This window comes from Pangasianodon hypophthalmus, chromosome 6, assembly GCF_027358585.1.
Source record: "Pangasianodon hypophthalmus isolate fPanHyp1 chromosome 6, fPanHyp1.pri, whole genome shotgun sequence".
Classification (NCBI taxonomy): domain Eukaryota; kingdom Metazoa; phylum Chordata; class Actinopteri; order Siluriformes; family Pangasiidae; genus Pangasianodon; species Pangasianodon hypophthalmus.
Window position 1 is genome coordinate 26,317,112 of NC_069715.1, and position 16,951 is coordinate 26,334,062.

The 16,951-nt window shown below is 37.7% G+C and overlaps 1 protein-coding gene across 2 annotated transcripts in view; it reads right to left on the reverse strand.

Annotated features, from left to right (window-relative positions):
- Nucleotides 1–16,951, reverse strand: part of cd276 (CD276 molecule) — a 95,001-nt gene that overhangs the window by 16,037 nt on the left and 62,013 nt on the right. For both annotated transcript variants that reach the window (XM_026914215.3, XM_026914216.3), the window contains exons 6-7: nucleotides 13,569–13,622; nucleotides 6,211–6,248 (exon numbers count right to left, since the gene is read on the reverse strand). In XM_026914215.3, coding sequence (XP_026770016.1) covers nucleotides 6,226–6,248; nucleotides 13,569–13,622 — 77 coding nt within the window. In that variant the 3' untranslated portion in view covers nucleotides 6,211–6,225. The remainder of the gene's footprint in view (nucleotides 1–6,210; nucleotides 6,249–13,568; nucleotides 13,623–16,951) is intronic.

Genomic DNA, 16,951 nt, shown 5'->3' on the forward strand with positions numbered 1-16,951 from the left:
AAACTTGATACACAGTTTGCCAATTATTATTATTATTAAAGAAGCAAGAAATATGTGTGCTGATAGAAATCATCCCCACAACATGATGCTACCACCACCATGCTTCACAGTGAGGATGGTGTTCTCAGGGTTATGTGTGGGATCGCTGCCAAACATAGCCAAGGCCAGACTTTTACATTTATTATTTGTAAATCATTTTTAATTTAGTCTTTAAACATGCCTTTCTTAAAACTGGACTGGTATAAAGTAAGGCTTGTCCCTGGGAGAGGTTTATAGTTCTACTGTTTACACCCCACACAGCAGCTTACTGCCTCCACATTGTATGCTACACCAGAAGTGGTTTTGATTTACATTTAGTTACAGTACCTTGGATAAGTATTCACCTCCTTGCACTTTTCTACATTTTGTAGAACTGAAATGGACTTTCATGATTTGACATACACATTTTTTTTTTGCATTAATACTTGGTAGAACTACCTTTGAATGCAATTACAGCTACAAGTCTTCTGGCTAATACCGCTATCAGATTTGCAAATCTAGATCCTGATATTTTTGTCGGCAAAATTGTTCAAGCTCTCTCAGATTGGATGAAGACCATCGGTCTCCAGTCTTGCCACAGACTCTCAATCAGATTGGGGTCTGGGCTTTAACTGTGCCACTCTAACAGGTTTTCTTCTAGTTCCCACAGGTTCTCACAGGTGGTTTTGAACCTGGCGTAGGTTTAGCAGTATGCTTAGGGTTGCTGTCCTGTAGGAAGGTGAACCTTTGCCCCAATCTCAAGTCTCTTGCAAACTGCAAAAGGATTTCTTCTGGGATTGCCCCGTATTTGGCTCCATCCATTTTGCCTTCAACCTTGACCAGTTTCCCAGTAAAAGAGAAAGTAACATGAAACGTTGAACCAACTACGCTACTCAGCATGTGATGCAGAGAGCAGACCAGCTTACACACCTGGTGCGGACCACATCATGCTTTGGTGGAACCAAGCCCCAGGCCACCATTTTCAAGAGCACCAGGGATCAGTTCTCTGGACGGTTCCAGGGCATGGAAATAACTCTCACAATTCACCAATCATACCTAATTCTCAGGGCAAACGGCCTTAATTCTGGGAAAAAGCACAAATGTGAAAATGATCTTTAAGCGTCTTGTTTATGGCCTGCTCTTTGGAAATTCAGATTTATCCCATTTCGCCTATCCTATTGTTTTTTCCCCAATTGATATTCGCCTGACTCTATGCGTTTTCCTGATTTTGAGTATCGCTTTGCTCTTCCAATTTGTTTGCTTGGTCTATCCTTAATAAAGCATTTAACCTCCACCTGCAGTTCATGACACCATGTTATTTAGGGGGAAAATTCAGCCAACATCATGCTTAAGACATCACCAACAATACTGTGGACATTGTAAAGCCATTTATTAGCATAATCAGGAGTCATTTAATCAATTAATCACAGCATTAACCACATTTTCTTCTAATTTATTAAATTTTTTAAGTGATTTTTGGAAATTTACCATAATTACTTGACTTGAACAAGATGAAAAATAATAATGCTATTTCACACTGCATTTTTAAAATAGCTTGTTCTACTCAAGTAGATTTGATTTCATATTTATGATTTTTAACTATAGCATACACAACTGCAGGTTACTATAGAATTTTAAATCTAATTTTTTTTTTTTTTTTTTTCATTTTTGCTAGAGTGCCATTCTTTTTCTCTCCATTGCTACTGTCCTTCCTAAAACAGCTACATCTAGAAGCATCTTGGAACGATGAGAGATATTTTAATAGTGACAGTCCAGCAGTTAAGGCAGACTTATAGGGTGAAACTGCAGCAATATTTCAGCGCAACGCTCAGATTGTGGACGAGGGGGCAGTTACGTGCCACTAATTGTCCCTGTAGGCCTTCTCTGCTGAAGTGGATTAATATTAGCATCATTATAATTCATAGGATGTCCACAGCCACTGAAGTGAATGGTTACTGCCCTCTAATCTTAAATGGAGTCATGGAATTATGGCAGTATGTATATGAAGAAATAGTGTCTATCCAAAGTATGATGAATATAGGAACACACGCTGTATTCATCATGAAAATCTCGAAGCACTTCGAAGTGTGCATCACATATTACTATAGTGCATCAGTATAAAAAAATAAATAATAAATGCAAACTATAGATGAATGTGCAGGGGTTATCACTTGCAGCCCTAATTGAAAATTTGATGCTACAGAAATGTATAAATCACTGAAAATGTATAAATCACTATCACACATCATTATGGTCCTTGACAGTGACTTTGAATAACGAGATATGCTTCTGTTATTAAATAAGATATGCTGCATTGCTGCATTAATTAAGCAATCGATATAGAAACTGTCACACAAAAACAACAACAATTGATCAGTTGTGATTCAGCAAAGTTGCGAAGTTTGTTTGCCAACTTTGGCCGTTCTACTTAAGTGACTCTAAGGTTATTAAATCTCTAGGCGCAGTAAACAAGAAACCGCTGTGCACATACACAAACACATAGCACTGTGCTTATATAGAAATAACGATCCAGAGAAAACAGCTTTAGTGAAAACTGAAGTGGCAAATCAAAAATACAACTGAAGGACTAACAGCATGACTTCGTCTACAGATTATTTTGGCCTGAAAACCAGGTCTGTGGAAGCAAACAAGCCCCTATACTACAACACTCAGAAACTGCTTTGCTGTTGTTACTCGCATGGGTAAAATGAACTGTCTAGGTCTACAATTATCGCGCTTTTTTTTTAACTCCTCTCCAGCATTCCCATCTTTCTCTCTCTCTCTCTCTCGCTCACACTTTTTCTTCCTAACTAGTGCCTCTCAAGCACAAACATCTGTTCCTCTACAGCTAGAGGTGAGGCTTGTTTGCAGGAGTGGATGATTTTTTTGAGCTTCATCATTATCTATTTCTCCCGCCGGTGTTTGTGTATTGCAGCAAATGTGAACAAGAGGAAATGAGAGTATTAGTGTATATCCAATATGTCTGTTAGCCATTACACACAAGGTGTGTGTGTGTGTGTGTATATGTGTGTATACATACATATATATATATATATATATATATATATATATATATATATATATATATATATATATATATATAATATCTGAGACCACTAGTGAGAATGCTTCTACTTTGCATTCTTTTCTAATTTACAACAAAAAATAATTTACAATAATTTTCACTACAAATTCTATTACTGACAACAACTTGAGTGAAAAGTAAAATCTTATATATTTACATGAATTTCAGAGTTTCTTACTATTTAGTATGTCCCCTTTTTGTCCATTTTTGCTTTAATGACAGAGTGGTTTCTTTTTCATTTTCTTTTTTTTTTTTTTTGGATAAATGTAATTGTCCATTTTACCACTAGATAAAGATATCTTAACCACAAAAAGCATGGCATCCTTTTTTCAGCACAAACTCAGCTATAAATCTCAAGCTACTATTATGCTTGAGCAAAGATAGGCAGCTTTTAAGTGTACCTTTTTGTAATTTGTATTTTTATTGGACAGCTTGTGTTTAGTCTATCTACTTTTAGCTTCTCCTCCAAAGGTATTGGGGGTATTGGGAAGGGAAAAGAATGATATGAGTAAATAATCCACTTCTTTCCATTCAACGTAAGTGTTCTGGTGAATTTCACAAGGGCAGCCATGGAACACACTCCCAGCCAACAGAGGGCACCATCATCTGAATACTGTTGGTCCCACACACCTGTTCCATTTCCAGGCTTAATTACCTGAGTTATATAAACCCTGACTCCTGCTAAACTTTTGTGTGTTCTTGAACCTGGATTCTGACTTTGAATTTGGCCTAATTGATGCATTTTCTTAAAAAAAAAAAAAAGCAACAACTAAAAATTCCCTTATTATTGTCTTTGCAAAATATCAGTTAAGAAATTATTGCTTAAAAAACTTGATCCATGTCAATTTCCAAGCTATAGGTCAATATCAGATCTTAGATCCCAGAAACATTTGTAGCTCAGCAGATGAACCCATACTTGCATGTGAATCTAAAGCATGAGCTATTTCAGCACTGGTTAAAAAGCATTGGTTAAAGAAGTAAATGGCCAACTGCTGGCCTGAGATCAGGGTTGTGTTTCTCTGCTTGTATTACTTGATACATAAGTAGTTGATGCTAGTTCATGCTTATGTTACCTATAGTAATGCCTTGCTTAGAAGTTCCAGTAGTTTCAAAAACAACAAGCACCAATTCCTCCATAATGCAGATTTCTTACTATAACTAGATGGTTTGACCACATTACCCATATTTTATCAACTTTAAATTCCTGGAACATGATTTGGATCAGCTGTAACCCTGGCTAAGATACTGGTGATGAATGAATGGTATATTGGTTATCAGTAAAATACTGATCATAAAATACTACCAGTGGCTTACAAAGCACTGATTGGTCTCGCCCCACAGTACCTAAAGTGAACTTTTGGTTTATTATTATCCAACATGCCTGCTTCATTCAAAAGATGAAGGTTCTTTATCAGCATCTAGAATAATGAGAAAGCTACAGCAGGAGGTTTTTTTTTTTTCACCAAGCCCTCCAGCTATAGAATAGCCATCCTGTTAATGTTCAGGACTCAGACAGTCTCAATCTTTATGTCTAAGTTGAAAACCTATTTGTTTAGTTAGGCATTTTGTTAAATAGCCCTCTTCTTGTTTAAATGTAGATCTGGGGGTTAATGGACATAGGGAGTTTTGGTAAACCGGGATGCATTCTACATCATTTGTAAGGCACTTTAAAGAACCTGATGCATTAATAAAAGGATATTAGAACTGCATTTGTAGTATATGAATACTGAGTTTTATTTGTCCCTAAAAGCATGTTTGCACTCAGGATGGCTGAGCATCTTTAAGATGATCCATGCAAGACAATAATCTAATTCATTTCCTGTTATCTAAACAATGCTTGTGCTTTGTCTGAAAAAGATCTAATTTCCCTGGGTATCACACTGGCATAGATTCTGAAACAGGAAAAAAAAAGGAGCAGCACCCTCAAAGGAGACAGATTTGCTCATTTGGTGTTTTTTGTAATTAAGACACAAGAGACGAGGTTTAAAAATAGTTTGACTTGTTGATGTCAGTGCAGTCAATCAGCCTCCTACATGTCAGGGAAAAAGAAACATGGTGGTTCATTCCACAGGCTTAGCAACCATCAGTCGCCCTCTCTCTGTCATACACATATAGACACACACACACGAACACACACACTGCTGCTTATTATATTAACACCTGTGCGAGAGTCTATAATGATGCAAAGCTTCAGTGATTAACGGTAACTATGCTCAGTCCTGCGAGCGCTTCAGCGGCACTCTCTAATGACAGCACGTCGAAATGAATTTGTCATGGCAACCATTGACCTGTCTGCATTTGTCCGGAATTAAAACATCAAGACTTCTCGATCACTGCTGTGTCCTTCATGGAATTAATAGGACAGCTGGACGTTAAAACTGACCTCATTCCACTGCACTACACAAAAAAATAAAAACTTCCACTACAAAAAAAATGTGTAATTGAGAAGATGCTACAAATTAGACTAGAATGTGTCAGTTAGACTACAGCTTTACTTTAAGTGGGATGCGAACCAAAAAACAAGGTGTAAAAAACGTATCCCTCGTTCAAGAATTATGTACTGATCATCCACTTTATCAGGAACAGCTGAACAGTCACTTTAACAATTATTCAATCAGCCAATCATGAAGCAGCAGTGTAATGTAGAAAATCAGATACAGGTCCAGAGGTTCAGTTCAATGTTCACATAAAACATCAGAATGGGGAAAAAATGTGATCTCTGTGACGTTGATTGTGGCATGGTTGTTGGTGCCAGACGTGCTGGTTTGAGTATTTCAGAAACTGATCCTGACTGTACAGAGTTTAATATTGTTCTCCCAGTGTTCATGTGGGTTTCCTCCGGGTTCTCCGGTTTCCTCCCACCCCCCAGAAACACGCACACGGCCATGGGGAGAACATTTGAAATGATGAGGAAACAATGAACCAAATGGCGAGAAACCCAGATATGCAGATGTACTGTAATACAATTAATATATTCTTGGATATTAACTATCAAATGAGTAGGATTTTGTATTATTTGCAATTAATACAGCTCTTGGTAGTGGACTGAGACTTTCGGACTCATAGAGTTGAGCTGTTAAGGGAAATAAAGTGCAAAAAAGGCTTACCTGTGCTCTTTGCCTTTAGCTCTTTAGAGGTGTTGCAGCTGAAAAAGAGAGCAAATGGAAAACTTCAGCGTCAGCCATCAGGGGACACACACACACACACACACACACACATACACACAGACAAGGTTATCAACACAAGGTCAAGAGGCATGCTGGGTTTGGGATGCCATACTGAACTTTCTCTGGTCTAATCACATAGATACAGAATGGCAGTACAAAGTGAAGTATGGAGTGTTGTACTGCTGTCTTGTGCACACATGTGCGTGCACACACACAAGCACACACACAGTTACACTCAGCTATGCTTTCAGGCCAATAAGACTTTTATTAATAGCCCAGCCATCACCTGCTTTATATATGTAACCAGAACACTTCATCACTTTCTATAAGTGTGTCGTGAGTAGCAATACACATGTTCGGTCGCTAATTTTGCACTCAGAAGTCATGTGATTAACTTCACTACAGTTGTTTGTATTTTCAAATAATTTCCGATACTGAGATGCTTATGAGGACAGCAATATTTTTAAAGTCAGAACACTTTTCATAATATTTGGTAAAGTTCCACAAGTTCAATATCTCTTGAATTCTAGCCATGGAGCTGAATTGAAGAGTCGTTAACACTTCTATTCATTTCAATTGGTTTTGATGACTGGTACATTTTCCCTGAGGAAGTACTCCAGTTCATAGGGGATTAGTTCCTGAAGAAATAATTTAAGTTGCAAATGTCATGTCAATCACAACACTAAAAACAGTGAAATATGTGCTTCAAGTAGCACAAAAGTGAAGCGCTTTAACATTGAGAGATCATAAGTTCAAAGCCATGGCTCTGCTGTCTTGGTAGGAAAGAAGTGTTGGATTTTCATGCCTATGAGAACGGAAGCACGCTAAATTTCACTGTCCCTGCTTGGAAGCCTGGTGGATAAGAATTGGCAGTTAATTAATTAGGAGAAATTGGGTAAAATCCCCAAAGAAAAGCAGAAAAAAAATAAACACCATGTGGTGACTAAAATGACAAAAAGGAAAAAAAAGGGGGATTTTAACGCCTTATGTTCACCACAAAGACAACTGATCACTGAAACAAGTTTTAATTTCTAATACACAAACACACTGACTGAAATGTAGCTAGCTACGTAGCTTTTATATATGTTTGTTTAGATGTAAAACGCAAACAGTACAAACTAACAAATTAATTAGCTTGAATGGATGCTAGACAATCTTTCCAGAACAAGGAATATGACAGTATTTGGAAACTGTCACTAACCTGGGCAAAATACAATACAGTGTAGTGCAAAGACTGTTATATAAGTGTAATGCTATCACAACACACAGTCACTTCACATTTAAAACCATTATTGAGCAAAAATGATGATGCTAGTCAGACTCAAATTACATCTTTACATGAGCTGACAGAAAATGACGAGAGACTGTGGCTACGTAAAGGTCATACTTATTTTCCATACATCTAGCTTGTCATACTTTGGAGTTAAATTACGTTATTTGCCATTTTTAGCCTGGGCTTCCATTTTGAACTTCCAGGTTAGCGTATGTTAGCTTATGCTGGTGTGACATAAGGTAGAATACTGAGGTGAGGTGAGGGAAGTTCTTGTCAATATATAAACAATACTGATACACTGTTTTGGCTGAGTCTGCTTCAGAGTGTTACTTGGACACAGATAAATGCTTTCGAGGAAAATGTTCCCAGCCACATCAGAGAGTGTACGTTTTGTACATTTATTTATGTGGTTGATGTTGTATGTATTTATTGATCTCATTGCTCTGCTGTTTTCCACCAGCTTCTCTAAGTTTGCTTAGGCAAAGAGGTTAAAGGTTTATTTAATTACCATGGTGCAGAGAGAGAGAGTGTGTGTGGGTGGGTGTGTGTGGGTGGGTGGGTGCGTGTGGGACCCAGCGTAGTGTGGTTCCATGTTGAAAAAGCCGACTGAAAGCGAGGAGAGCGTGACGTGTGTCAGAGCTCCCGAGAGGCTTTTTTAGCCAGGAGTTACAATAGCATGGATGGAACAACAGCACGGAATGGTGTGCAAAATTCTCTAACAATATAGACGAGGGAAGGGAACAGGGATGACACACTGTTCCCAAGTGTGTGTGTGTGTGTGTGTGTGTTTGAGAGAAAGAGATAAAGGTAAAGAATGGAAGTCAGGACAGACAGAATGATACAGAGAACAGTTAGAAAAAAGGACAAATTGAGGCTGATGAAGAGACGAAGAGGACAGTCAGAGTGTAAACTTCCGAGCAGGTGTGTGTAGTGGGTGAAAATGATTGACAGGGGGCATTCTGATGAGGTCACTGCTCAGGAGTGGGATAAACTCTTCTAGGTAACTCATGTCATGTTATTAGTAAAAGGAAATATATGTCTAATAGATACATTGAAATATCCAACAAAATGAATGAGGTCAGCGGCAGTAGATAGGTTTCCGTCCAAGGGATTTTGTGCATAAAGTGTTTTAGCAGTTTGAAATGTTTTCTAATAAAAACTGTATTATCCATTTTCTGTACCGCTTATCCTACGTAGGGTTGCGGGGGAGCCTGGAGTCTATCCCAGGGAACTGAGGGCACAAGGCAGGGGACTCCCTGGACAGGGGGGCCAGCCCATCACAGGGCACAACCGCACACACTCACACTCTACGGACAATATGGAAATGCCAGTCAGCCTACAACTCATGTCTCTGGACTGGGGGAGGAAACCTGAGTACCCGGCGGAAACTCCCGAAAAACTGTATTAATCACTAGTATTTTACGACAGATTATACAATTTCTGTCAAACTATATATTTCTGTCGAAAATGTTTCCATTAATGCAATTACGAACAAATTTAGCGTCCATCAAAAGGCATTGCATGAAATATTCCTGCCTCTCCAGGTGACCCAGTGTATATTCGCCCTTCTTCTAACAGATGTTCTCTCTAACAAAAAAAAAAAAAAAAGAAATTTTATTATTTTGGCATATTTTATGCTTTACTTGAGTGTTATTGAAAATGAATACTTGTATTCTTAATTAATGATAATTTTTAAGAAAAAAATTTACTTTTCAATTTAATTTAGACCTTCAAGGTACGTTACAAATCTTGACAAAATTTCTTCTTTTCTCCTCCAGCTAATGACTGTACACTACACCTCAATCAACTGTTTTATATGAACAGTTGTTTCCTAAATTTCCTCTCCTTTTTCGCCCTCTCTTGAAGCTAAGTTTTCTTGCCATATTACTGAAAAATCAAAAAGCGCTGACACTGGAGACTCCTTTCAACAATGCTAAATAAACATCTTCTGACAGAAAACATTCAGCATATCAACAATGTTTTATCATCAATTACCTATATATTCACAATATTCCCCAGATAGTGTCATATATTTACAAGGTAATTAGCCATATTTACTATTTCCTCATAAGTTAGCTATGTCTATTGATTTATTTTATTTTTCAATATTTTCTGACAGTCACATTTGCGGGCAAGGAGTCATCACTGTTAAATATTGTGATCTGTGACTCGTATTAAATAATAGGCAACCATCATAAAACACACTAGATGAAAATGGGAAATGTTATTCTTGACTAAAAACCAATCCGTCTACATTTTTATTTTCAAATATTTACAGCGTTACAAATGTGCAAATAAAATAAATAATATTCTGATCCCTCTGTGGATTTGTCTTTTGAGATTCTTCACAGATTTGATTGTTTGCAGAGACAAAATGAAGAAGGAGAAGAAGGAAAACAGCAGGCACACAGCAGCGGCTCTTTTCATTCAGTTATTCAGACTATTATTGGAGCAATGGAAAGGTCAGATACATGTGGAGTGTGTGTGGGTTCGCAGTCCTCACGCTTTGACCTATGAGTCAGATGGCCAGCGACAATCACCTGCTGAGATTGTTTGATTTTTTCTTTTCTTCCACATTGTTTTCATCCAAAGCATTTGCGTGTTAGAATTAGAGTTAGCATTGAGAGATAAGTGTGATGGATTTGGGGTTTGTGCTTAAAGTAATGCACTTTTAAAAACCTTTTGTGTATGAATTTAAACAAACAAACACACAAAATATTTTATTAAATAATAATAAGAAGAAGAAAAATAAGAATAAGAATAAAAGAAAAAAGAAAAACAGCACATTTAGTTCTCTCTATTCCATTATTAGAACTATAAAAACTAGTCACACTTTATTTCACCTTATTACTCTCAGGCAAAAATATTATGAATATATTCTCTGTACTACAAATGCTATTTTCAAAAAGTTTTCTTGCTCATGAGTCAGGCACAAGTAGAACAGAAGTGTTAATTAAACAACTTAATATCTTCTACAGTGTGATCTCCACTAGGTGGCAGCACTTCAAGGTCTTGATTTTCTCTCTCATCTAGACCGCATGAATGTGACACCATCTCACTGGAGCTCAGAACACTATTATCTGTCCACACACACACACACACACACACACACGCACGCATGTAGGACCGCCCCACTCTTCACTGTATTCCCTGTTAGAAGTCACCTTAACTTGAGTAGCGCCTTTTCAGTGGGAGTGTGATAGCGAGGGTGATAAGCCACAGCACTTAGCACACCATGGTGATACAAGCCTTCCGCACTTAATACACCCCGAAGCAAGACTACAGGAAAAAGAGACGTGACTCTAGTAGTAGAAGAAAGAGACTTGGACAGTGAATGTCAATTACACTTATGTGGTCATCTTCTTAGCTAACGGGGTTATCCAGTAGTTCGGTGGAGAGAAATTACTGGTTGGATTTGGACCCATGCTGAGCATTTTATAAGAGATCAAATGCTTCATTCCTTATCCTGCGGCAGGGTTTAGAGACTTTTTGGGTAATGAATAGGGATGAGCATCTTGGCATGAGTGTTATGAGTATCGTATTACGTCTTCAAAAAGACACAAAAGGCCAGGAAAGCCTAATTTTGCTGGACCAACGTTGAATGCTGAACAATTTAGGCATGGTTTATACATATACGGGTAAATGTATGCTACATTTGATTAAAACTAAATAAAGAAAACACCCCCTCATCTCGGAATTCCTACTCGTAAACTCTGGAAGGTCTCCTCAACCCTAAGTTAAGCGAGTGATGTCAGACCAACATGGCTGCTTGCATCACGAACAGTAAACGAAGTAGCACCTTTGCTCGTTGTTAACAAAATACGGATATGAAGGTGTCCAAGTTTTTTTCCCACTTCGTAGCTCTAATGCACAGAAGTCAAAATTCTGAAATTCTCAAATTAGAACTGTGTCTCAAATCTATTTCAATTCTAGACAGTTTCTGAGTATTAACACTAATCCTAACACAAACCCTACTGTGATTAGTGCTTGAATTTCAAAAACTCTCATGTAGCCTTCAAATTGCTGAAAAAAGTCTGTTTTGAACACCAATATGTACAAAACCATATAGTGCTCATCTATGTGTTTAATGTGTCTAACCTACTGAACAGTGACAGTATGTGCCCCAAAATAACATGTTGGTGTGAAATTGCTTGCTAACATTTTACCAGACAGCCATGTTTGGGCTCTGATGTGCCCTGTAGTGGCTGTCGCTTTTAATCCTACATATGTACCTAAGGTGTGCGGATGAATATGTGAACAACTTAAGAGTCAAGGAATCTAAGATGGTCCCTTTTTACGACTCTTTTAGGAAAACCTCATACAGGAAGGTAGAGTTCATTTGGTTTTCTGTATCTTTCTGCTATGTATAGAGCAACCAGTCACTGAAAGTTAATGACATAATAGTTTCCCATGATCTGTTAACAAACATGCGAGGCGATCTCATTTACTCACCACTAACTGCAGACATCGAACACAAAACTCTTTAATAGCTGTTAAGAAATGGGATTTCATGAACTTTTTTTTTTTCAGTGTAATGAATATCTCGCTTTGCATTGAAATGTTCACAAAATTGTTTTCCCACTACAAACTGACACGCGTATCCACAAACAAGTGGAGAGCCAATCGGAGAACAAACCTGACATTTCTGAAGCTTGTGGCCAGAAAAGTGTACAAAACATATTAACTGCTCTGTGGGCAGAGCATTTGAGACTAAAACTGGTCTATCATTAGAGGATCTTCATTGTATAATCCGACACGGAGAACATGTTAGTGCACAGTCTGTTATAGAATATTTTATTATAGAAGATTTTATTAGACTCATCTTGTACAGCATGATTAGTAAAAGACTTCTGTAATTACAGTGTAAAACCGGCTTATGATTAGAGTAGTCTGCTTAGTATACTATATCCAGACGTGTAATCACCTCAGTTAAAGTCAGACATTCCCTGTTATAACTGTAAATGTTGTTACTTTAAACAACTACAGCAGCTTCATACCTTTCAAATACTGTCTCAAAAACCTGTAAAGCCTGCAAAGCCCATCCCTAAGCACAAGTCCCACAAACAGTAGGAGAGCTTAAATGTTCTGTCCCTTCCATTCACAGACTCCATCAGGAGGTGAATGAGATGTTTTCAGACATGGAAATCTACTTGAATGGTGCGTCAGCCTCAGACTGCAGAATGTTCTAGGCTCTTGACCTCGCTGGCCAAACTTGTCACAGCTTAAATATTCATGAGACCTCCATTACCAGGGAGACAGACCGCTATCTCTACCTCTTTCTTTCTCTTTTCCTTTCTTTCTCTCTCTGTCGCTGACCCGTTTTCACCTGTCTGCTTATTAAAATCTCATAGTATTAACTGTGCCACTCACAGTCAGGCTGAATAATTCAGACTAAAGGAGTCGAATTAATATCTTTAATGACATTACTGCCACAGGAGGAGCATGGACAGGATTCTGGCACAGCTTACTCTGGCCTTCGCTCAAGAAGGGGGCTTATTTCATTTGACAATCATGAAAATGCAGGCATAAAAGGAGACGAAGTATCATTCTCTAGTGTTTAAAGGCAGTTAAAGGAAGACAAAAGACTTAGACGGTGTGGAAGATTGGCTGATTTAAGCGAAAGCAGCTTTCGTTTGATGGTAGTTACACACAAACGACTAAAGCATCCAGTTTATATATGTGTATGATTCTAAAAATCCTTCACTCAATTTTTAAATAACATCACTGCTTTTTTCTTTTTTTTTTTTTTTTTTTTACCTTTAAGGGGTCATTAAGTGGATGATGCATGACTCCCGAAGTGTCTAGCCAAAGCCCAGAATAGCCAACCCTAAAAAGTCCTGATAATGAAACATGTGCTCTGAATGAACCTCAAAATACTAGTGCTTTAAATGTAACCTTTTCCCCTGTAAATCATACATGCTATTTAGAGTTCTGCCTTTGGTTATTATTGAATTTCTAAATCAGTCAAACCCAAGAAAAACACATAAATGTTTGACATTTAAAGAAGATTTTAAGATTTACTGACCTGTCTTGGATTCTTCAAGTTCTTTGGCTTCCTCAAGTTCTTTGGCTTCTTCCTCTGTGAAAAAAGTGGACAAAATGTAACGTAGTGAAATGCAGCTGCTGTACATATACACTTCTGTATATATTCCCTTCTAGGCTATAACAACGATCATTTCTCTGTTACACTCATTTAAAACTAGGGGTGTAAACATCAGGCTAACACAAGATACAATACGATTTTATTCATGAGGTAACAATTCGATATCTGAAGATACCATGATATATATACGATATGATACGATACGATTCGATTTAGTAGCCTCAGATCGATAGCTGACCAACTTTGTTCAAAATCTGGAGTTGGCCTATTATTAATGTGCAAATGATTATGTAAAGTTGTATCAGTGATACTATGTGATCTAATGAACAGATGACATGAAATAACAGCAATCTGGGTGTATTTCAAAATTAATGACGGCAATCAAAGCAGACTTCAAATAACCTCTTTAACTAGCAGCTACAGCATCTTTCTACAATACAAGTAACCTGGTTAAACATCTTAAGTCATTTAAACAGTATCTTTAACAGAGAGCAAGATGGATGTTGAGCGTGCAGAGAAGTATCAGCAAGCGTGGTCATTAAAAATTAGTGCAAGGTGCCAGGATTTGCACATATATCAAGGTAAAGCATGAAGCGAACGTGCAGAGAAACTGTTGCACATGAGAGCACTTCAGTTCTGCAAGCACTGAGCACCGACATGCAGGTCTATACTTTGCTCATGAATCGAGGTGAAATTCATGGAACATGAATCTCTTTCTTGAACATTCTTAAAACTCAGCATGAGAAATTCACTTCTAGCAGCACACAGCAGCAACCAACATAAACAGAGCTAAATAAAATGATACCCATGACACCCATGATGGCATAATACTGAGTAGGTTATACATTCGAATCAGTATTGACTAGTAGCAGAAAACAAGTACTCGTAATCAGGCTTAAATATGTTATTGATGCATCGCTGGATAAAAGAGTCTGCCTAATTTAAAAAAAATGTAAGTGTAAAATATTTCTACAGTCAGCATTTGGAAGCTTTGGAATGTCAAGCATTTGAGCAATGCCCACTGCAGTCCAATGCAGATACGAACGCAAGTTATTACAGTGAAGTAATTCAGTGCAAGAACCCTGTTCTTTTAGCTGCAAATGACTCAAATGAAAACAGCTGTGATGATATACAGATATATGGATGGAGAGGATATGAAAACGGAGATGAAAGACCCTAAAGACAATCAAGTTAAGATTGGTGGTATTTCCCCATCTGTGGGCTGTCACCGCCACATCTGTGTAAGCTAACAGCCCAATCTCAGATGCTGTTCTTTCCTGTTAGGATCCTCCTCCACATCCCCACATGCCTTATGACAGCCAAGAAAAATGAGCTAGTTGACTATGGACTCTATCTGAGTGGCACTAGCTTCGCTAGGAGCAGAGTCAACTCCAATCTACCCACGATTCCCGGCTGCTGGAAACGAGTAGACAGGCTCAATTAGGACCTCCGCTTCCCTCCACTCTCACCGTCAGTGCATCAGTTGAGTTTTTTCCCCTTCCTTTACTTCACATCACAGCTGATTCACACGCTTTTATTCTGTATTTTTAAAAAATATTCTATATACCTGCCACCAAAAAAATCCCCAAGCATGGGGGATTCCAGAGGGTCTACTTCCATAAATGTCGCCTAGGGTTAATGCTGCCTTCACTGGCTCCTTTGTATGGTCCTACTTTCCTGTTACAAAGACTTCAAATTCACTGCTAATAATGTTACCACTAGACTGATTTATTTTGGTATCTTCCAAATATTTACCCCTATTTATGAGTGTGAAAATGAGTTTGTTATTTACATGCCACTGAATATATGTGGGTAGTTTCATGCCAAAATTATTATTGCAGGTCAAAACCTTATGGCTCAGCATCTTAATAATAATTATAATTCTTATTATCTATAAGTCTTTACCTAAGGTAACCAAGGGTTCAAATGTCTATGGCATGATATGTGACTACTACAAATAAACTAAAAAAAAGTTTTAACCCTAGTTTCTCAAGAGTAGTTTGGTTAACAGTTGCTTACAGATTGGAGGGTTACTAAAGACACTTTTAGGGTGCTACATGGAACCTTTTTGCTCTGTGCATTAAAGAGCCTAGTGCACTAAAGGTACACAAGTTGTATTTAGAAAAAGTCTGAAACTTCTTGGCCCCTTGATTTCCATTTCACTGTGTTGTGTTGTGTTGTGTATATTAAACGTTGTTTGTTACTATAACTTCACCAGATTGAAGGTTCCATTTTTGTTTATAGATTTATTTTGTCTTGTTTAGTCTAGTCTAGATTTTTTTTGTTTAGATTTGTTCAGTCTTTAGTTTAAAACTTATTTTTTTGTCTTGTTTAGTTTAGACTAGTTTCGTCTTGTGTTGTCTTGTTTAGTGTGGTCTACTTCAGGTTTGATTCATTTTTGTTCTGTTATGGCTTGTTTATTTCAGTTAGGATGATTTATTTTATTTCAGTTCTGTCTTGTTTCCTTCAGTTATGTCTAGTTTTATTTTAGGGTATCCCTCAGCCCTAAGAAGAGCCCTTGTTTACTTGGTCCCTTGTTTTTTCCTGTGTCGAGTATCTTACAGACAAAGAATGACCTCTCTTCCTCTCTGTCTCTGTCTGTAGATATATTTTTAAGACCCTAGAGGTCTGAAGTTATAACTCGCTGACCTTTATTTAAAGGTCTCCTGCATTACGAGCAGAACTCATTAAAACTAATACTATTCCATAATGCAAAAACATCCCCCCAAAACATCTCTATTTTTACATTTATTTGTGTATTTATTTTATTTTGTGATCCACCCTTGTGTCTAATTCTTTCCACCCAACATGTCCAGTTATCTCCTGATTCTGGCCTCCTTTTTGCTCTGCTGACTTGGATCTTGCTCATCTTGTTCTCGCCTTATCACTGTCACTAATTAGCCTATCCTAATTAGCAGTGAATTTCCCCCAGCAATATGATTGGGAGTGTCTGGGTGACTGGAAGACTCACGGATAAATACTGTCTGCCTTTCTGTGGTTTAGCATCTTTCTCACACGTCTCGCCTCGCTTCTCCAACCCATGTTCTCAGCACAAGCATTATTTATTATTTCATCTTTACTGAACCATTTAAACTTAATAAAGTTTCTTGTTAATAACAATGTTGATCAGAGGTTTCAATACCTCAACTTCACCAGACTGAAGGCTGAAGCACATTCTGGTCAGGGTTGCTGTGGTATAAATGACTAATTTGTTTATATTTTAGGGAAATAGAACCGACTAAGTTCATTAGAACAAGGAAGGCAGAAATAATAATTATGGGAATAGGATTGATCAAATTGGGATT